A 22,671-nucleotide genomic window follows, 5' to 3' on the forward strand; every position below is an offset into this window, starting at 1 on the left:
TATTTTTATTTGTGGTAAATTTGTTGTAGTGTTGGCTCAGGCTTTTATAGCGAGGCTATTGTATTACTGCTGATTTATAAAACTAACAAACAAAAAAAGAAAAACATCCTATCCTATATTTACCAGAAGGTGTGTCGTTCAATTACAGCTCTGACTAGTGCATATTGTTATACCCTTCTGCAAGGCACTTCCCCCTCATACAAAGGCAAAGTGGGTGGTGTTGTGTGTGCTAGTGACTGTCGGTCAGAGAAGCTGGTGACACAGTGCAATCTAAAATACTAAAATGTGAAACGCAACTCCAGGTTTGTTTTGATGAAGGAACAGTAACAGGAATTTGCCTCTAACCCTTCTGAGCCTAATCCTACTTTAAAGATCTTATATTACACAGAATTGACTCTTGTAAACTTTAAGCCATGCTAGAATGCTGTTACCTATTCATAAACACACCTGTAGTTGTGTTTTGTGTCATTAACATATATTTTTTTATTATTAGTCTGGCTACATCCCTTAAGCTCACAATGCTCTGTTCCACCTTGTGACATCTTGTGGAGATAGTTTTCAACAGCAACCTTTTGACTTTTGTTTAGGAGAGTGGCAATTCTAGGGCTGAAATGATCTAAATGATTCTAGTGAAGGTGCATGAGGTTTAAAAACACAGTTGAGCGCCTCCTTTATTACCACATGAAATTACAAGGTGGAACAGTGTTTTCTGTTTGAAAGAAGAACTCGGCCTAAATATGCAGGGATTGTGTGTTAAACATGTGAATGAAACAAAACAGAACTCCAGGTATGTTTTTGATGAGGAAACAACATTATAATATAATGTAGCATAATATTGGCACTTACAATAAAACAGAATAAGTAGCCAATATTTTTTTTAAACAGTTTATTAATCACAAAGTTATATAAAATGACATAGAACAAAGGCATTTTAATGGACAACCTTCAACATAAACTATAAAATCAAAGAACACTGTAAATAGGTGAATTTATCTATCAGGGAGTTATGTCCTGGTTTATTCAGCCTAGAGTCCACAGAATTTAAAATATCTTATAAAAAGCACAAAAAACAACACTTTGACTACTATGTTTACAGCAGGTGCCTATATATTTTTTGCAACAACAGATTTTTCTAACCAGAGACGGGGTTCATTTGACATAATCTATGAAAGATATCTTTTTTTTTTATAATAAAATGAAAACAAAAAGGGATTATCTTTTGATTAAAACACAAATAAAAAGCAATGACCTAAATAACTCACCTATTTACACTGGGTGATGCTTTATTAGAAACTGAATATTGTAATTTAGTTTTGTGAGGTTTTGTTAAACTGATATGAAACATTTTACAAAAGCTTGAAAACATTATGCCATTCCAAATCGCTCTGCACGCTTCAATTTCTTGGCCTGTAAAAAAAATAAAAAATAAAATATATATATATTTATGATGAAATTATAAAAAGAGGTATACAAGATGAGAAAAATATACAGAATACTGTACTGAATATTTGAATACTAATTATTGTAGGTTAAGGGTTGTATGTGGGGCTGTAGTTGACTAAAGAAATTCTTGGTTGAATAAAGACGGGCTGCTGATCAATTAGTCAACTAAAAAGGGGTGTGGCAAAAGTATGTATGTATCTGACCCACACTGCACTCACAAGACTGCATTTAAGGGGGAAGCTCAAGCAAAAACAACCATTTAAGATAATGATTACTCACTAATTCAGAGTCTGGTCCAGAGGACTCCATAAACTGATTAACTGATTAAATGACTGAAGGCCTACAGCCCTAGTTGTGGGGCATGGGACAAAATCTTTGTGCACACATGAGAAATATGATCTCATGAGACTTTTTGTGTTTATACTTGAATTGGCCAAAAAAGAAAAAAAAAAGAAAAAAAAAGTTATTTGGTGGTGAGTTACATTTCTTGAGAAGCTGTTATTCAGCACTGCTCTAAATAACACATGGATGAAGTATCCAGTAGTAAGTATTCTGAGCATACAAACTGTCATGTTACACAAAGACTCATACCTCGACATCAGGCGATGCTCCAGTGGCTCCAGTCATAATGCCAAACCGCTCTTTTCTCTTCTTTAGCTTCTCATCTTCTTCAATCTGTGAACAAATTACACAAAAATGTCATTTAAATTAATAAAAATCAGTGAGTAATTATTAAATAGACATTACTGGTTTGTCAAAAAAAATTGTGTTAAATCTGAAATGTTTTTGTTTAGGGATCTCTGCAAATCACTATGTTATTCTTGTGTCTTAATGATCTTTCTACTGTCTTACAATAAAGGCTCTGGTGACCGCTTTTTGATGTTATAGTGACAATATCATTTCAATTTAGTTCATATATGCTAACAGAGAGGGCACATATTAACCATAACATTAATCGTAAGTAGTAAATCAACCACAGACTTTTTTAGCCCCCCTCTAGAGAAAAAAGTATCATTACCTTTTGTGAAATGGAAGACACATTCACACCAAATCGTTCTGCCCTCTTCTTCAGCTGATCCACATTAACCTTGAGAGAATTCAGTGATAAAAAAAAAAATGAATTCAACACAATGCAAGTTTGAAATTTAGCCAACAGAAAAACGTGAAAAACCTACTGCAGTTTTTCCGGTGGCAACAGAACCTGTGGTAAACAATAAGGTTTTAGTTTATCAGTTTACACTGTAACATTATTCACATCTACTTCACAGTATTATCATGGTAACCATTAATGATAAGGTAATATATTTGACATTCCTAATTGATAATTTGATACACAAGTTCCAATATAAATCATAGAACTAATTGTGAGAACTTTAGAGGCAAAAAGAAATAACTTCAGTTCCATTTGTACTCCAAACCAGCAAGCCAAATGTAAAATGTTTTTATCTTAAATTTAAATGTTGAGATTTCTACTCACAGTAATCTAACTGACAGTAAGAATTAATGCTACAATGGTTATTTACAGTACAGTACCTAGTGATGGACTCTTTGCATCTGCTGGGAGGCCAAACCTACATGAAAAGCAAGTCATTTAGATGTAATATCCAGTATAATAATGTAAAATAAATACTTATTAGTAAATACTGACCTAGCTGCTCGCTGGGCCCTCTTGCTCTCTGCAGTCGCTGGCATATTAAAACGCTCGGCTCTTTTCTGGAGTCTCTGCAACAACAACAACTTATAAATATGACAGTGGCTACATCACAGTTCAAATGTGCAGTTCAATACATTTAAATAGGGTTAACAACATGTGCACAGACTGACAGACAAGCTTAGATTAAAAAAGACTAATACGTACTTCAGCTGCTGATGAAGGCGGCTCAATTTTTACCACTTTTTTGGCAACTCTGAGAAGAAAAATAAATAAGTTAGAAAACGTTTAATCACAATAGTAACCCCTAATTCTAAGGGATTAAAAAAGCCATCGTAATGTAGGTAAATCCCTTTTTATAATAGAAACAATAACCAAAGGAGGAGAATAATGACATTTAACTCACTCCTCTGTGCTCGTTGTATTAGTTGTCTCTGGAGGTTTAGAGATCTTCACAGGACTGGCACTGTCTGCTTTACTGAAGTCCTGAAAAACGTAACACACACTTTATTTTAATATTGTTTAAATTAGGAAAATAATAATTTCAACCAGAATGAGCAAAGCATGTAACGTGGTTGGATTGTGTGATTTTTCCCCCCCTTTAATAGGGAGGACTATGGTGCCCCCAATAGGGTATTTATTTGCCCCCATAGTCTAAAAGCAAACTCTAAAATTCTAAAATAATAATTTATAATAATTAATTTATTTTTGATGTAATGTCATAAACATCCATCGATTTTCTTCCACTCATCCGGGGCAGGGTCGTGGGGGCAGCAGTCTAAGCAGGGATTCCAGACTTCCTTCACCCTGGACACTTCCTCGAGCTCTTCCAGGGAGACCCCAAGGCGTTCCAAGCCAGTAAGAGACATAGTCCCACCAGCGTGTCCTGGGTCTTCCCCGGGACCTCCTTCCAGTGGGACGTGCCCAGGGGGCATCCGGAACAAATGCCCAAGCCACCTCAACTGGCTCCTCTCGACATGGAGGAGCAGCGGCTCTACTCCGAAATCTACTCTACTGAGCTTCTCACCCCATCTCTAAGGAAGCACTCAACCACTCTGTGGAAGAAACTCATTTCAGCCGCTTGTATCCACAATCTTGTCCTTTTGGTCATTACCCACAGTTCATGACCATAGGTGAGGGTAGGAACATAGACTGACCGGTAAACCGAGAGCTTTGCCTTTCGGCTCAGTTCCCTCTTCACCACAACGGTCCAATACAGCGACCGCATCACTGCAGATGCTGCACCAATCCTTCTGTCAATCTCACGCTCCATCTTCCCCTCACTCATGAACAAGAGTCAAGACCCCGAGATGCTTGAACTCCTCCACTTAAGGCAGGGACTCTCCTTAACCCGGTTATAAACACTGAAGTAACTGTATTTAATCATGTGCCTCTTTTGATCAGTAAAGGCATAATCCAAAAACATATTCAAACATGGATCACTTGTGCCATTGCACTCCCTGTATAAATCTATGGGAAACATTGCAACGCTGCTGAAGTCTACGAATATGAAGTACAGAGCAGTGGGCATTTACCTCTGCATCTTCTGCCAGGACATCATCCACATCCACATCTTCATCTGTGGACCCAAAGAAGAACATCACAGTTAATAAGTGTGCATGGCTAATTGCAACAGAATTTAAAAATCTAAATTTTAAAAGGTACAAAAGCTGCCAACCCTGTAGTTTAGACCTTTACAAAAAATTTTATGGTTTTTGAAATGATTAATAATTAATATAAATTAATATAGCGTCAGACCGTGCTCGTCCAGATAGGCCTGTAGTCGGGCGATGAGTTCTCCTTTGTTTCCCTTTGTCTCCAGGCCTCGAGCTTCACACTCTTGCCTCAGCTCCGCAAGCTACAACACATAGCAAAACAACAGAATGACTGGGACTACTTGACCATTAAAATAATCTTAATTGTTATTTGAACAAAGCAGACTCTAAAACCAGAAAAACTATTATAACAAAGACATTATTAATTAAAAAAAACAAAACAAAACAATTCTTTCACCACATATTTCAACCTTTACCTGGTTAATGTACGATAAAAATTACAATTTGACTAACTGACAAAAATAAATAAATAAAATAGCTGACTAGTAAACTATTACTACTTTTTATTTTTTTTCACAATTACTGCAACACATTTGCCATTGCAACGTCCGTACAATCATGAATTGAAGGAATGGAAGGAAGAAATGTTTTTGACATGAAAGTAGTAATGAAATAGTAGCCCATATTTATCATATAAAATGTCGAGATGAAGGGAGTATGCCATATTGAAGCTCATGGATTAAGAGATTATATGGCTGGTTTCATAATAACACAGACAGGCCTTGTATTTATGTCCCACTTTTTACATTTTGCAAACTAAATTACGTTAGGATAGAATTTACAAAACTAAATTATGATCACGTTTTCTTAATGTGTTCATTACTTCATACAATATTTTAAACAATAAAAGGCACAAATGTTAAAATCCCAAATGAACGATCTATTCTCGCGTTATTTACATCGCATGACTGAAATTTGGTTGATTTCCCCGAAGATGATTTAGATATATTAGCGATTCAAATACATCTTAGTATAGTTAAGCAAAATGTTCCACTTTTTAGGTAAGTGAATTTAAAAGTATGTAAGTCCTATATTAAACTTTTATTCAAACACGAGTTGCTTAAAAAGTGAATCGTCTGTAATAGTAGCAGCAACAGCTAGCAGCGAGCTAACTCAATGGACAACGTGAACACGCCGGTGAATGGACGTAGTATGCAAAAATACCGAAAAATATATTATATTTTCTATCATAAAAAATACAAAAGTAGATCTAAGAATTTACAGGACATGTTCACAGTTCACATAGCGTCGGTTTATTACGTTAAAAGTGCAAATAAACGTCCAAACCTTGAGCTTTTGCAGTTCTATGACTTCAGCCATGTTGCTTTGTTGATGCGTGTCTTCCTCCAATCACGGAACAGGAGCGGCTACTTCTGCTCCTCCGCGGCCGGGACAGGAGCGCTCAAAGGCGGGCAGGAGAGCACAGAGCCGCCGTGTGGATGCACCGAGACACTGGAGGAGTGGAAATACAAAGGTGAGCATGTTATCAAAAACTAGATGCTGTGAATGTTGTTTCGAAAAAAAGCAAAATTTGGATATTGATAAAATGGTTTCTAGTTAAAGAAATGCTGCAAAAGTATATAAATATAAAATGGAAATAAATTTGTGTAACCTAAATAATATTATAAAGTCATTCCACATTTACCTGATTCTGAACTTGACATGTTTTAGCACAGTTCTGTTGGATTGACTGCCATAATAAAATAATAAAATACCAAGTTATTACTCTTTATCAATATGGCCCATCTCAAGTGGAAGCATAAAAACAAAGAAGGTGAATTATAGATTATATATGAAAGGAAACAGTTACCCTACTAGCTGCTTCGGTCTATATAGGAAATGGGCATGCAGGTGCTTCTGGCTCCATTGACTCTGTTTCCAGTTGATTTTACATTGAATAATTGTCACCCCTCTCTCTGTAACTGGGACTGTGAGACTCGTCATGTTGGTCTTAAAATGTTCATGTTAACCCGCTCTACATGATCCTGGTGGTTTTATTCAGCTATTTTGTACTTTAATGAATTCATATTCCTAATGTGGAACTCATTGGCTCCAAATGGCTCCTATAACTGCTAGACTTGTGAGCTTCATTTGTTTGGAGCAGAACTCTGTAAGTCTTAGGTCTTTATAGAGTCTGGCAACCCACTTTTAAACAGTGTTATCTTCAGCCAAATATAAATAACTACTTGTTATTGGTATTTCTCATAGAATAAACAGGCAGCCTATATCTACATTTCTACATTCAGTTTGGAATGTGTTATTTTTGAGTAGTTAACATTAGTGACTCTAGTATTTATTTATTTATTTTTTGTATTTCATATAGGTGAATGAAATATTTGCGGTCTACATTGCACAGTTAAGTGCTTTAAACAACATTATGTGTCTGTTATATACTGAAGTCATCTACTCCCCTATGCTGCAAGGTTTGGGTTTGTAACCTGTTCTATGTGATCCTGGTGTTTCTTTTCTTTTTCTTTTTTTTAAATCAATTCTTATTCCTATTTGCTTCTATAACTGGTAGCCTCACACTCCTTTAAGGCTTAGTCCACTTTACAAAATCACAAGGAAAAGCTTCACTTTTGTTTCATAAGGTGCGTTTGGCCTCAGATCCAGATCATAAATCATCCAGATCATAAATCGATCATGCGTCCATGTTTTAAATCACCCTGGCCCTATTCTGTTTGATTTGAAGCATCTGTGCTAATATAAAAGTCAAGAGATAAGATGAAGAAAGAGGAGGGAGGGGTGCTCCTGAGTGGCAGAGCGGCAAGCTTTAACAAAACATATGGAATTCCATTCCCCGTCATACTTTTAGGCTTTTTAGTCCATGATGGCAGGTGAAGGTAAAAGAAAGCAACTGCAGCTGCCTTGATCTCATCATATATTGCCACATTTGTAATTATGTTTGTTAAATTCAGACATCTGATTTGAGTAAGCTAGTTTCAGGGCTAGTTTGTGTGAAATCATAAAAGTAATATATTGTTCTATATCTCTATGGTATTTTCATAATTTTCAACCAAACCACACCACAAATTCTACAGAAAACAATATATGACCAGCCTCAGTATATAAAGAGTAGATTAATACTAGCGTTGTCATGATAGTAAAATTTCAGACTCGATACTCAGTACCAATTCCGATACCACACTAAATAAGTGAATTAAAAACACTTAATTAGACAATAGAATGTAATTTTCACAGTTAAATCATAGTACTTTCTTTTATATGACCATGTGATCTTATATCTGTGTAATCCCTCAGTCTATGTCTACTAGTCTATGTACTCTTATACTTGTTCTAATAGAGCTTAAGATCAGTTTAACACATAGGTTTTACTATCAATTATCTGAGTTTCGATACTTTTGACAACCCACTGACCTGCCAGGATATAGGTTAAGCCATCTTTTTTCAGTGTAAATTCTTCTGCTTATGGGCTTTTAGTGATGCACTTGAACTTACAGAGTTCATGTTTAACACAATAGGGTTTTGTTGTGGATGTGGAGATTATTCAAAACAAAAGAGGTTTAAAAGGTGTCACGGTTTAAGTGAGTTTAAAGCAAAGAGTTCAGTGGTTTCATGATTAAATATAACAAAATTCTACATCAAAATTTTCTGCATATTGTATTTGTAAACTGGTCCAGGAGCATTAACATTAAGACTGAAATCGTGTTTGTAGAGGTCTAAACTACAGGGTTAGCAGTTTTTACATAGAATAAGACCTGAAAGAGAAATTGTGCTCTAGTAATGCTATCTTCTGCTACTTCAAGATAATATTATTAGAAGTAAGTTTCAAAAATTCCAAAAAAGTAACAACTGATTTACAATTTGAAGTTAATGTAATTTAAAGGACAAAACATTAATGCTTAAAATCTAGTGTTTTCAAAGAACAGGCACAAAAATGAGACAAACTAAATCATCCCTGAAGGAGTGCTGCAAGAAACTAAATAATTTGATATTGTCAGCAAAAGCGTTTGTCACTTTAGGTTGTTTTATATTTCTGTGTCGACTCAACGCACACTACCGACGTCACTTTGTAGCCCTCGTTTTTGATTTATGGATCTGCGTTGAGGTCTATGTGGCGCAAAGTAAGTTTGTATACAAAATTAAGCGGGAAAGTGGAGTACCGGAAATGTGTGTAGAGTGGTGATAGAGAGGACCAATCACAGCCCTTAGTATCTGCATTGCCTTCCCTTGCTGTTTGTGTTGCTTTCCCTTGCCATCGGTTGCATCGGTTTGACGCGTAGTTACAAAATTTCTGAGGTGCACGACGGTGGATGCAGACGCTCTGCGAAGGGGGTTCAAGGTGACACAGATGATTTAATGCACGACCAGAAATTGGGCTTAAGGCTTACTCACAGTGGGAAGAGAACTTGCCTGATAATGCTTGTCCCTGATTGGCTAATCCACTTGTCAATCATGCCCATCTGAATTTAGAGACATTCATATGTGACCAGATTCACATTTTTGTTAAGTACTGAAGATGTGTGGATTCTGGATCTTGGGCAAAAGAGTAACCAGAATGTTTACTCAGGTAAAAGTAGATGTACTGTAACATTGTATGCTATATTAATCTACTAGAAGTAGGCCTATTGATACTTTAAAGCAGATGTCATCACCGTTGCCTGGTGGTGTGAAGCTAACTGTATATACTGCTCTGTCTGAAGCTCTGTTTATCAAGTTAGACTTTAATCTGATCTTTATTTTAACACAATTTGAACAGGAAGAGCTGATTTAGCTGGAATTACAACAGGAGAGCTGATTTGTGCTGTTTCAATCACTCTCACCTTTTTGTTGAAAAAACATCTAAACAGGATCACAAACACTCATATTGATCACAGGATCCTGAAAATGTACTGCTTAAATCCATTTTGTATGTATTCTCGAGTTTTCAGACTTAAAAATTTTGACAGTGTTTGCTAATGTGTGCATTGTGTCAGCATGGTAACTGCTGAACATTTCAGTATATAGACATAAATGTAGAACACCCTCAGCATGCTATTGAAAGTATCAATAGGTGTTTGAAAACTGCTCACTACCCACTTCTGCCTACTAAACACTGTATTTTGCTAATCATAACCATTCAATTTACAATTATGATTTGTCTTTGCTTAATTATTCCAAACCCTCCCAAAACTCCAGATGATTGAGGTCAAATGAAATAGGATTTTGCAGTGAATGTGGACATTGTTTAACAGTGTCACGATTTGGGCGCACACTCCAAACTTGCACCGAGCCGGAGGAGTTTAGGAGTCACACGTCTCTCCATAATCCACATTAACTTTTACATTCCTCCATTTTGATCCACCGCTCTGACCTCTCTGTGTTGTGATGTGTTGTGTTGTTTAAATGGAACGGAAGTGAAAGAATGAGCAACTCTCCACGCTATAAAGCAATTACTATATGTATTTTTGCGACATTACAAAGTACTACAGATTAGTGTTGTCACGATACTAAAATTACAAACTCAATTTCAGACATTATCTGTGTAATCCCTCAGTGGTCTAGGTAGGTACCTGTGGTCCGTGGGCACATACTAGTCTTACATTCGTATACTTGTCCTAATACAACTAAAGATCATTCTAAAGTTACTCAGGAAAGGTTCATTTCTGTCCTGTGAATGTGTCTTTTTTAGTGTTGATACTTTCTCAAATGAGTATCTCGTTTTGATACTAGTTTTACTTATCTCGTTTTCTATACTTTTGACAACCCTATGGTGATGGTGTGTATTTGGTTATTACATCTGCAATTTTTTCATGATATTTCTATATTTAAGATATACTATTTTATTTTTTGTTAGATTTTTATTTATTTTTTTATACCAGATGCCGTCCTTGTCCAAAGTAGCAACACTACATTGACTAGAGTGGGTGAAGTGTCTTGCCCAAAGACACAATGACAGTATGTGTTCGGATAAGAGTTGATCCAGCAAGCCAGCCTTAGTTTTACATTATGTAGATAACCATGATGTCAGTGTTTATACTTAGTGTATGCCTATAGTGCAGTTTATGGGTGAAGTGTTTTGCTTAAGGACCCAATGGCAGTATGTACCAAATATAGGTGTATGTAAGGTGTGATTCTTTTGACCATCTGTTCGGAAGACAACTGCTTACTATGGTCACCAAATCAAGAAGAATGATCAAAAACATACATGTTTTGTTATTTGCCCGAAATGATAATATCTGGTAACACAGAATTTAAAATCTGTTGAGTTTCACGTGGCTCCTTGACCGTTAGTGTAAATCCGTTTAGAATTGGGAGCACTTAAAGAGGCCGCCAAAATTAAGTCAGGTGACAAGGAGATTTAGGTAAAAGCTTGTATAACCAGCAAATCACTCCTCTGCTTCTCTGACCCTCTCCTCTGCCTCCACTGCATCTTCTACTCCACCTGCATCCTCTGCTCCATCTGACCCTCTTCTCTGCATCCTCTACTCCACTTGCGTCCTCTGCTCCATCTGACCCTCTCCTCTGCATCCTCTGCTCCACCTGCATCCTCTTCTCCGTCTGACCCTCTCATCTGCATCCTCTGCTCCATCTGACCCTCTCCTCTGCATCCTCTACTCCACTTGCGTCCTCTGCTCCATCTCACCCTCTTATCTGCATCCTCTGCTCCTCTGACCCTCTTCTCTGCATACATTACTCAGGTCAAATCCACATTATAGTAAACCAAAAATGTCTCGTGACTTTCTTGTTGCCAAATGACAAACTGGCATTTGTTCTGGATTATTTTCTTATGTGTACAACCCTAATCCTGAAACACTGTACACACTGTAACACTGTAAAATAATACTCATAACTCTTTTTGTGCCCTAGAATGTGACTCGAGTTGGAGCTGGCCTGGAGGATTTCAGAGGATGGGGGCGTGGTGGGTTAATAGGTCAGACTTCGGAAAGCTTATAAGGCCCTCACCCCTGCCCCATGTTCACAAAAGGGATTTTTCATTGACTCTGTGGTGCTGTGAAAATGCAGGCGACCATTGGGCTCTTGGCTCTACTGCTGCTCGCTGGGACCAGTCTGGCAAGTAAGTAGACTCAGGCTGGAAATGGGCCAATAACAGTTCTGGAGAGGCGAGCACACTCAAAAGAATGCATGTTTCTAATTTATTTTGTAGCCATTTCAACACCTGTATTTAAAACATAGACTGTATAAAGAAGTGAACTAAGGGAGTGTGAGGTTAAACATAGCAGTTACATGGGCGAATTTGGAGCCGCTCCACATTAAAAATAGGAATTTAATAATGTATAAAATAACTAAATAAAAACACCACGATCATGAAGAGTGGGTTAATACAAACATTTTAAGACCAACATGACAAGGCTCACTACAGCAGTTACAGAGAGAGGGATGACCATTTTTCCAGGGTCCAGAGTCAGAAGGAGCCGAAAGCGCTCCCACGTACGCTTCCTACAAGGACTTGGTTAGCTTTGTCTATTCATACAGTCTATGATTTAAACTCATACTAGACAGTTAAGTTTATAACTGTGCAACATACCAGGACATCACCATGGAGACAAGCAGGTGAAGGGCTCATCGGAAAAGTTACACATTGCACTTTAGTTTTTTATTTTGATTTGACTGTGATCTTAAGTTGCAGCCTTATGTCAACCTGCTACTCCTTTGTTCTGTAGCTTCTAAGTGAAATTTTAAAATTAGCTGATTGCAATTCAAAGTGAAATTTAAGTAGGGGTGAACAAAATCTAAATCTTGATACAACAAATATTAAACCTGTGTGGTACTGTAGTGTATAAGCATTTCCTTTCCTGTAGTGAGATCATCATTTCAAAAGACTCACTAAGACTCTATGTTGGCTAATGACTACACTGATATGGAGAAAAGGATCCTGGTCTATGTAGTGCCCTCTGCTTTGTACAGCTGTGTTTACTATAGCTTATTGGAAAATTATGTTGTTTCATATTTTAACAAAATTGACAATATTGTTATATCGTATTCACTGTGGGTAGCAGTATGAAAAGTAGTAGTAGTAGTTTTGGTGTGGAAGATATTTTTGCTTCATTTCTTTTTCTTATCTGGATGTAGGTCTTTCTCATGACCTGGTTCAGTAATGCGCAAACTGAACTTGAATACCACAGCCGCAGAGGATATAGACATGTGGATTAATTTTTATTCTTTTTTAAATCTGTTTTATCGTATCTGATTATGTTAAAAATATGTACAGTATGTATATTCATTCATCAGACTGTAAAAAAATGGAAACCACTATTTTTGGAGAAACCAATTTTTAGTTGACTTCATGAACACTGAACACTGTGTCACATGAGAGGGATTGGAGACAGCACAAATGAGTTAAAAGCAGACTCACATTTACCTTCTGGACCAGTCGCACAGACGAGAGTCGTTTGCCCACTGACTACAATGTTTCCAGCTCCATTCTGTGCTAGTAATCGTTGCATACTCATATTTTGTCTTTGAGCTATAGTTTCTAAAATAGCTTAAATTTTAGTGTTTAAATGCCTTTTCTTTGCAGAGCCCAAAAAACGTTTCACTCGGTTTCCTTCATGGAATACAAAGATGTATCCAGTCTGGAAAGAAGGAGACCCACGCCTTCACGACTCCTGGAAAGGTACAAAATAAAACGATGTGTAAACATAAATATGTATGTTACATTCATACATGACATCACATTATCCTTAAACTTAGATTTAGACAAACTTTATTGATGCACAGGGGAAATTATTTGGACACAGTAGCTCACACATCACAATATAATATAGTAGAGAAAAAGTATAAATGGTAATAATAAATTCTAAATAAATAGCAAAAAATATAGCAAGGGACAGGTGTCAAATAAGACATAATTATAAAAATGTATATGTAAAAGTCAAAATAAAATAGAAAGATAAGTAAAATATAAAAACACAGCTTTATACAAGAGGTCATAGGAAGACAGTGCAACAATGATATGATTATTGAGAGGACTTAAGGTTATCTGTTACATAAGGGTGAGTTGTTGTACAGTTGTTGGGAATATTATCTGTTACAAAAGGGTGAGTTGTTGTACAGTTGTAGAGAGTATGGTATGAGTGTAGTCCTGTATCTCTCACTGTTTTCCATGTGACTTTTTAAACTCTTTTGTGGTTTGACACAGGGGGAAAAGTGATTCAATGTGGCAAACGACTCCCCGACTCTGACCGCAGCTAAAGTGACCTTCACTATCGAACTGCAGTTTCCCCACGGCCAGAGAGTGCTGTCCCCTGGAGGAGACGTGGTGTGGGCAGAAGACGGAGAACATAATGGTAAATGGAGCAACAATTATGCCTTTTCTGATTCATCTGTGGCTTTGTCCAATACAAATGTCCCCTTTGGGAATAGTACAGATAAAAAATCATCACTCAGCTGAGTCAGTTGCATTTCCATTGCCATGCACACTGTTTATGTGTCGTTGGGAACACTCTTCTTCTGCCTCACCCTCAGGGTCTGTGTGACTGAATGAATAAAAGCATGACTGATTGTCATTAATTAACATATTTTTCTCTCTTGGAATAGGAACCCATCACGCCGCGTCAGAGCCGATGTACCCTCTGGAGAGTGCAGACGAGGAGCTGGTTTTTCCTGATGGAACTCCAATAAAAGATGACAAGAAACCACAATATGTGTTTGTGTGGAAAACATGGGGTATGCGGACTGTCTTTTCTCTTTAACTTTACCTTTACCAGACTTTAGTCAGAGGTGGGGAGTACTCAGTTACATTTACTTGAGTAACTTTTTAAAGAAATTGTACTTTTCAGAGTACTGTTTTAACAGCATACTCCCATTTGAGTAATAGTTTTATTATTTAATGTTTTGTTCTTTGAATTTCATTAACTTAAAATTATAAATCTGATGTTACACCCAAACAGTTATTCTTACAATTGGTCTTTCTTGAGTTGTACTCCCAAATACTTTTTTATTCTTACTTGAGTAATGTCTTGACCACTACTTTGTACTCCACTTGAGTAATTTTACTCTTACTTGAGTACAATTTTAGACTACTCTCCCCACCTTTAATAGTACTCGAGTCATAACAGCTGTAGAATGATACTAGTTTAAATAATAGCAGTATCAACAGCAGTGGTAATAGTCATTTAGTGGTTAAATGAGCTGTGGATTCCGTTGGAGCCGGTTCATATGAGCAGATTATGACACTTCATTTGTGCTGCAGAAAAATCTCTGTTCAAAGAAGAATCAGACTCAGTTCAAAAAGGATGAAAGTCAGGAGATTTAACTCGAGTCACTTTGTCCAGACAAGAAAATATTCAGATCAGCCTCATGTGTCTAAGGCCCGCCACGAAGTCCTGTTTCAGTTCTGGCCTAATCCTGGTTCTGCCATGATCTAGTTCTGGTTCAGTCCTGGTATAATCCTGTTTTAGTCCTGGTTCAGTCCTAGTCTGACCTTGGTCTTGTTTTCATGTCAGTTTTTGCAGGTCTCAGGTCACCCCTGCTCCTCTGCTTCCTTGTTTTAGTCCTAATCTAATCCTAGTTGAGTCCTGGTTCAGTCAGTCCTGGTTTAGTCCTGGTTTAGACCAAGTATAAATATGGCTCAGCTCTGGTTTAGTCTAGATCTAGTTCTGACTCAGGTCTGGTTTAGTCCTGCTTCAGCCCTTGTCTAGTCCTACTTTAGTTCTGGTTTAGCCCTGTCTAGTCATGGTCTAATTCTGGTCAAGTCCTGGTCTAGTCCTTGCTCAGTCTCTGTTCAGTCCCGGTTCTGTCCTGGTTCAGTCTTGGTTCAGTACTAGTTTAGCCCTGGTCTAATCCTGTTCTAGTCCTGATCTAACCCTATTCCTGTTTTCAGGTCAGTATTGGCAGGTGGCAGATGGTCCCTGCTCCTCTCTCACCATTGGCACAGATGACGTTCCTCTTGGATCTTACATCATGGACATCGTGATCTACCACTACAGAGGCAGGCAGAAGTTTATACCTCTGGGATACGCCTCCACACAGTTTTCCATCACCGGTCAGTTTGGTGTTTAAAACATTTAAACGTTTAAACATTGCAATAGCGCTACTCTGTTGCTTTCACATTGATATTGTTTATAATATTTCTCTCTTTTCCTCCTCAGATCAGATCCCATTCTCCGTTTCCTTGGACCAGGTGAATGACATTGTGGCTGGAGATCTGCGCTTTGTTCAGAACCGTGCAATTGCGTTCACTGTAACCCTCCATGACCCCAGCGAATACCTCAGCCCGGCCGACATCACCTTTAATTGGGACTTTGGGGACGAGAGTGGGGCCCTGATCTCCAGAGAGCGAACCGTCACTCACACTTATGTAAACTCAGGCTCATTTAAGCCTCAAGTTGTGATCCAGGCAGTGATCCCGGATAAGAGCTGCGAGCCTGCCGTCACGCCCACCAACCCCCCCACTGGTAAAAGCATTTGTAAAATCTAGATTTTAATTATGTAAAGTTAGACTGGGACAACAAACTAGAAACTGTTAGCAACCTGTTTAATAGAAACATTAAACTTCTATAATAATTTTCAATTTAAGGTTGTCAAAAGTATTGAAAATAAGACACTAATCAATACTAAAACTAGAATCGAAACTCGATTCTCATTGGAGCAAGTATAGTACCATACACAGGACAGAAATTAAGCTTTCCTGAATCGCTTTAGAATGAACTTGAGCTGTACCAGAACTGCAACTTTCTTCTCATTGACATGACCATAGACATCGTTCATATACTGAATGGTAAATTGATATAGTAATTATTGTGACAGACCTATGATTGGCAAACACCAAGCTCAAGCTGATCACTGTGATTTGCAAGTAATTAGCTCAAATAACAGTAGAACCTTGTGTGTTGTGTAGAGAAAGCTCCAGTAGTGATATCTGCAGTGCCTGTGGACAAATCCTCTCAGCCAAACTCTACTCCATCTGATGCAGAGGAAGACGGCTCTGAGTATGAGTCCTCCTCTCCACCAAACTCACAGGACACTACCAACGAAGAGGACAATGCTCATGGGACTGCAGGTAAAAGAGCACGGAGACACAGCTAGTAATGACAGGGTTTTCAGCTAGTAATGAACTGTGCCACTTTTCTGGTGGGGGGGTTCATCATTGGTGGTTTCTAGAATCTGAAAATCACAAATGGTGAGGACATTTCAGCTTTTAGAAAAGTAGAGGTTTGTGTCTCAATGCTAACGCTAATGCAAATTTGGAGGCCTAATAAATATTAACAATATTGGGTAGGCTTTACCTGAATTTATTAGAATTTTAATAGGTTGTTTCTATTATATTTCACGATTTTAATAAAAGTTGGCTTTGAGACACAATGAGCTATAACATTGTATTTAGCCATTAAATATACAAAAGGTAAATTCACAAATGTAGAACATGATCATTTCTATTAGCAACTAGACCAAAGAACTCATTGTATTACAACACAAGTCTGTATTTGAACAATATTAATTTTATCTGCCATTCATCTCTTTTAAATATGATTGGCCTATAGAATGTTGTGATGCCATCAGTATGTTTGTCTCTCTGGGGATGTTATTGCTTTGCCTGGAATGGTCCACAGTACATCATTAAACATGTGTTCTTATTGTTCAAAAAATATCTTGGAAAAACCTGCATGCTTAATGTGTGTGGTTCGCTTCTTCACAAATCTGACCTGTAAGTTAGTCTTATGGCATCTACTGCTTTTCACCAATCCATGGAGTTAGATAAGTGTAATGCCGTACTGTGCAACAATTCAGAAAAAGCCGTCACATCTCAATGGAAACAAGCATGAAAACAACATAGTGGACTTTTAAAATGCAATGAGTGTATGAGCAGAGGTGGAATGTAACAAAGTACAAAAGTAGAAGTACAATACTTAGGTACAATTTTTAGGTATCTGTACTTTACGTAAGTACATTTTACAGTGGATACTTTTTACATTTACACCAGGTATCTGTACTTTCAACTCCACTACATTTTAGATCTTCACTAAAAAGTAAAAAGTATTTTCTTTGTGGTTTTAGACCTACTGAAATGACTGAGACTTTTTTCAGCACAAAATTGAGTACTTCATCCACCAATGTGTATGAGTAGATGTATTGTGTGGTGGGTCTCATTTGAATACTGCTTTGCCTGTTGTATTCAGTGCACTAGTACAACCCTGTGTCTGCCTGTAGGAGCAAAGAGAGCACTGGTACTAGATCAGATTGTACTAGATCATATTTGAATATGATCTTTTGCAAAGTGACTGGAGCTTGAACACAAATGACATTAATCAGACTGCTACAGCAATGCTCCAAGTGCTACTGCTAATATTTTTTCACTTTTTTTTGACTGGAAAATGTGACAGTTAAACAAATTAAACAATACAAAGCCTGCCAGACACAAGTGTAAATGATGTTAGTTGTTTTTTTTCTGCCTCAGGGCTATGGGAAAAAAATCATTTGAGTTCTGAAAGCTGCTGCCATTACATAGCCTTGTGTTTGTGTCTAATGTCTATTGGATCAGAGGGAGGGCTAACCTAGGCTCTTCCAATGTACTGTGTGTGTCTCTATAGGAGCAAAGGGAGGGTTGACGCTCACTGGAAAAGCGGCTGTTATTGTCTCTACAGAGAAACTCACAGATGACCCTCCCAATGACGACTGTGTGATCTATCGCTATGGATCCTTCTGTACCGGCATCGAAGTCTTTGGTCTGTGGGGTTTAATAACATATAGTTTTATTAAAGGTGCACTGTGTAACTTTTCATGTCTCTTTGAAGACTTTATTAGAATGTTCCATTGTATCTATGTAGTGTTTTTATTGCGCAAAAATACCTTTAAACACATGCATTCTTGCTGTGAGCAAGCTCACCTCTCTACAAATCTGACTTGTAATTTGTTCTAGTGCCAAAAAAGCGCTATGAAAGTCTGATGTATTATTATAATTATTTATGGCTTTCAGAGTAATAAAAATATGATTCACTGAAGTAGTCAAAAGTCCTAAAAATGGCATCTTCACAGGAAAAACCTTCACACTTGGTTTCCCAAGTTGGCCATTTTTTAAGTTTAAAAAAATAATTTCCTGGTTGGAAATCGTGACATCAAACTAGGGAATTCCAAAACTGTTACCAAGCAAAACTCCTCTAATGTACTTATGTACTTAAATTCTTATCTTATCTTCTTCTTATTATTAATATTATTAACTGACAAATACAAATATGAGAAAACATCGTTACTTTGTTTCAGAAAAGTGTCAGAAAAAATGTGTTTCTTTCATGTAAAAAAGTGCTGAAATTTTGGATAAAATTCTCCCTAGCGTGGTGTCTTAAGTATGTTTGAACTCTCTACATCCTGTAATTTTCAATATACTATACTACTATACTATTCTATACTATATTTGCAATATTTATAATCCCACCAAAGTAAAAATTTGAGAAATCTGTCATACTCACTTTAAGGTCATTCTTTATTTTTTTCTTTAATATATGAAAAGAATATTAACTCTCTTTGCTTGTGTATTCAGAGGGCATTGACAAAGTGGAGATCGTGCAGATGGAGAACTCTTTGCTGGCGTCAGAAATGGTCAAAAACGTTTTGGACATCACCGTCACCTGCCAGGGAAGGTAAAAATCAACTCAAAATCAAATAAAATGGAAGAAGTGTCAAATTGTGAAAATGATACTACTGTATATCTAAACTATTATGATTGGGGGCATTAAGTAAGATTTAGGAGCATTAAGTAAATTTCAGGGGGATGATTTCATTTCAAGGGGAGGATCTGAAGACTTATATTTTCCATGCCTGAAATGTCACAAAATTACAAAACTTTGCAATCTCCTTGGACACTAGAGGGTGACATCATCAAATTTTGCGGCAATAAAAACATGTAATTGAATAAATGAAACATAGATAGGCTTACATCATATTGTGGAAAGTCCAGGCATTTTCGCAAGACAAGAAAAGTTACATGCACCTTTAACAATGGCTGTGACACATATGGAAGTTTGAGGGTAATGGTTTCAGTCATGTAATTTTTAAAAAATTTTTCATTATGGATTTATTGCACTGAAAAGTATATAGTTCTTACTGTGACCGTGCTTGTTTGTCCACAAAGCTGACTGCTTTTTCCGTGCAAATGTTGTTCCTTTGGCCGTAATCTTCCACAGTACAGCATAAAACATATCTATCTCTCCGGAGAATGTTCAGTCTCCCCGGAGAATGTTCAATCAATCCCGAATCAAGCAGGTGAGACGTGCCTCCCATATAAAGTTACACAATGTTGCACCAAGACAATGTGGGTGATCTTTGTCATATGAAATCTTTCTTTTCTGACTTGTTTTTTGCCCATTAAAATATGACTCTCAGATAGTATTTGTATTGTAACTGTTGATTGTGTTTATGAAGCTTCCCAAAGGAGGTGTGCAGTGTGATTTTGGATGCAGACTGCTTCAGGCCTCTGCACTCTGAGTGTAACATGGTGGAGCCGTCCAAACAGTGTCATCTAGTGCTCAGACACTTCTTTAACACCTCTGGCCTTCACTGCATCAACGTGTCCATGGCCAACGATGTCAGCCTGGTCCAAACCTCTGCTAAGTTCAACATCCACATGGGTAAGAAAACGCAGAATCAGACTGCTTTTAATACGAAATCACATTTGGTTCAGAATGTTTAAGGTGCACTATAGTTTTCTGGTGGAGGGTCCATTACCTGCTTGGATATGTTATTGCTTTGCATGGAATGTCCCACAGTATGGCATTAAATGAATCTGTCTCCATGGAGACAAGCACATGATGGTGTGATTGTATTAACGCAACGTAGACACAGTGGAACATTATTGATACATTGCAGCTGATGTCATCCACATTTCCAGGGGGTGTGTTGCTAATGTAAGCACTGCTGTGCAGCTGTTGTTAGACTTTAATCTGCGCTTTATTTGAACACAATCTGACCAAAAGAACTGGTTTAGTTGGAACTACAAGAGGTGAGCTGACTTTGTGCAGATAAACAAGTCTCTCACACGCTAATGCACGCAATTCCAATAAAAATCCAATCAAAAATTAAAATAATATCAGTCCTTTTCTGTATAAATAATGACAAAATGTATTGATCTGTTACTTGATTGTTTCAACAGCCAGATTTTATGTGTATAATATCTCTTCTGTTTCCATTGTTCTGTTAAAAAAAATCAATCTGATGCACTGAGGACACATGGACACATAGACTGGGGCAGTGCAGCACTAAAAATTGGTGCCAAACATTTTCAATATAAACCTGATACGTATATATAGGAAACCCCTCTGACATCACCAGTACCAATAATGGACCTAATATATGGCTCTTCCCTAAAGTTGTTATGTTTTTCTTTCAGGTTCTCATTTGCCTGGGTCAGTCCTCCTTGTGCTGATCTTGGGAGCGTTTTTAGTGTCTCTGGTTGCAGTGATGGTGGCTCTTTCTCTGAAGTAAGAAACAGCTCAAGCATAATGCATTACATACATTACAAACATAGGTTGTATTCTCATTCTAGAATTACAGATGTCATAATTTCAGGTGGAGGGGAGGGGTCTGTATAACTCTATCAAAGATTCACTGAATTTTAAAAGAAATCTCCAAACTTATGATCCACAAATGTTGAACCTTAACATTATTTGTTTGGGATTGGCAGAAACTTGCCATATCAATCTTGTGGCTTAAAGTACTTTCAACTGACAACAATCACGTCTTTGGGGTTGAATAATGGCCCCACTGTCTGAAGCGATTGTGAAAAAAATAGTTCCGCTTTTGTTTATTTATACTCAGAGAAGACGGTGAACTTTGTGCCAGTAATTACAGAGATTTTAACCATTGTTATAGAAAATGATGTATATCTCGTGAATAATAATAATCCATTTGGAAAGCCCAGTAAGTTATGAAGTACAGAAGAAATACCAGAATTACAAAGTATCATACTTTACAAAGCAAAGTGACTTTTGTTTCACAGCCTTGAATTAATCATCTTTTACACACGAAGACAGGTAAAACAAAGGGCTTCCTGGAGGGTGGAGACCATTGTGTTTGTAGAACATCTATGTTAATGCCTGGTCTGGATCTTGTACAGAAATCACATCAAATTATACACTTCCATCACAACCACAAACCAGGTCTGCAATCTGATAGTTCAACATCAAATTTGACCTGTCTTCAGCTCAGGTTAAACTATAGACTCTTAAAAATAATCTGATGTCACATGAACCCAAGCCAACTGAAAACACTACGACTATATAATCATATTTGGTTAACTTTGAACTAAATAAAAAATAAATATATAAGCAATATACAAAACAATACACTACAACTTCACAAACCTGATGCATTGTGGAACTTTTCTGGTGGACGGTCTGTCAAATTCTTTTCTCCGTGAAGATATTATTGCTTTGTCTGGAATGTTTCACAGTATGGTATTAAACATTTCTCTCTTCATGGAGACCAAACTAGACCAAGTTACAGGTCAGATCTGAGAGGCGACCCCGCTCACAGTCAGAATGCCTGTTTTGAAACCACCTGTAATTTAAGAAGTGTAAAGTAGAGCTCTTTAATATCATGCTGTGGAACATTCCAGGCAAAGGAATAACATGGCCATAGAAATAAACAGGTGATGGACCCCCAAGCAAAAAGTTACATAGTGTACCTTAATATATATTGTTTTCGGCAAATTTTACATTTTCAGAATGATAAAAGGTAACATGTTGACTTAAATCTGTTATAATTTAGTAGTAATTCATCCCCATAGAAGTGTAACAGGCACTCTTTTCTTTCTGAACAGGCATGTGGTGAAGTCCTCTTGCTGGCAGTCCAGTCCTACCCCATTCAGAATTTCTGAAAATGAAAAATACAGCGTGGACAAGCGCCCCCTGCTGCCAGAAACACTGTGATGACATGTTTTGTAATCTGCAATGTTTTTGTACTTTTATACATTCTTTTCTACATTAAACATAAGAGTATGTACTTAGAATATTCAAATCAGGCAAGAAAATGCTCATTTGGAAATCTTGTGTTGCTGGTTGATTA

General features: G+C 37.3%; 2 protein-coding genes across 2 annotated transcripts; one reads left to right on the forward strand and one right to left on the reverse strand.

Annotated features, from left to right (window-relative positions):
- Positions 1–901: 901 nt before the first annotated feature.
- sarnp (SAP domain containing ribonucleoprotein) lies at positions 902–6,134 on the reverse strand. Its single transcript, XM_055166392.1, has 11 exons — positions 5,998–6,134; positions 4,853–4,952; positions 4,630–4,673; positions 3,501–3,580; positions 3,302–3,350; positions 3,092–3,165; positions 2,977–3,014; positions 2,619–2,644; positions 2,462–2,530; positions 2,035–2,118; positions 902–1,407 (listed from the first exon to the last, which is right to left on the reverse strand). Exons 1-11 carry the CDS (start codon positions 6,028–6,030, stop codon positions 1,366–1,368), a joined length of 639 nt encoding a protein of 212 aa, XP_055022367.1. The 5' UTR covers positions 6,031–6,134; the 3' UTR covers positions 902–1,365.
- Positions 5,698–22,535, forward strand: pmelb (premelanosome protein b). Its single transcript, XM_055165942.1, is given in 14 exon segments — positions 5,698–5,711; positions 6,072–6,184; positions 11,521–11,728; positions 13,193–13,305; positions 13,814–13,961; positions 14,212–14,340; positions 15,497–15,658; positions 15,765–16,070; positions 16,514–16,675; positions 18,204–18,338; positions 19,151–19,250; positions 20,032–20,237; positions 20,996–21,086; positions 22,427–22,535. Coding segments are annotated over 12 exon segments (1,719 nt in total). The 5' UTR covers positions 5,698–5,711; positions 6,072–6,184; positions 11,521–11,670.
- The last annotated feature ends 136 nt before the right edge of the window (positions 22,536–22,671 follow it).

This window comes from Boleophthalmus pectinirostris, unplaced genomic scaffold, assembly GCF_026225935.1.
Source record: "Boleophthalmus pectinirostris isolate CB_2022bp ecotype Guang Dong unplaced genomic scaffold, ASM2622593v1 HiC_scaffold_8, whole genome shotgun sequence".
Lineage (NCBI taxonomy): Eukaryota > Metazoa > Chordata > Actinopteri > Gobiiformes > Gobiidae > Boleophthalmus > Boleophthalmus pectinirostris.

Coding starts and splice junctions, on each gene's coding strand:
- sarnp (XM_055166392.1), bottom strand. CDS start 6,030: ATGGCTGAAGTCATAGAACTGCAAAAGCTCAAG. Junction 4,953..5,997: donor TAGAACTGCAAAAGCTCAAG/GTTTGGACGTTT, acceptor TATGTGTTGTAG/CTTGCGGAGCTGAGGCAAGA. Junction 3,015..3,091: donor AGGGCCCAGCGAGCAGCTAG/GTCAGTATTTAC, acceptor CTTTTCATGTAG/GTTTGGCCTCCCAGCAGATG.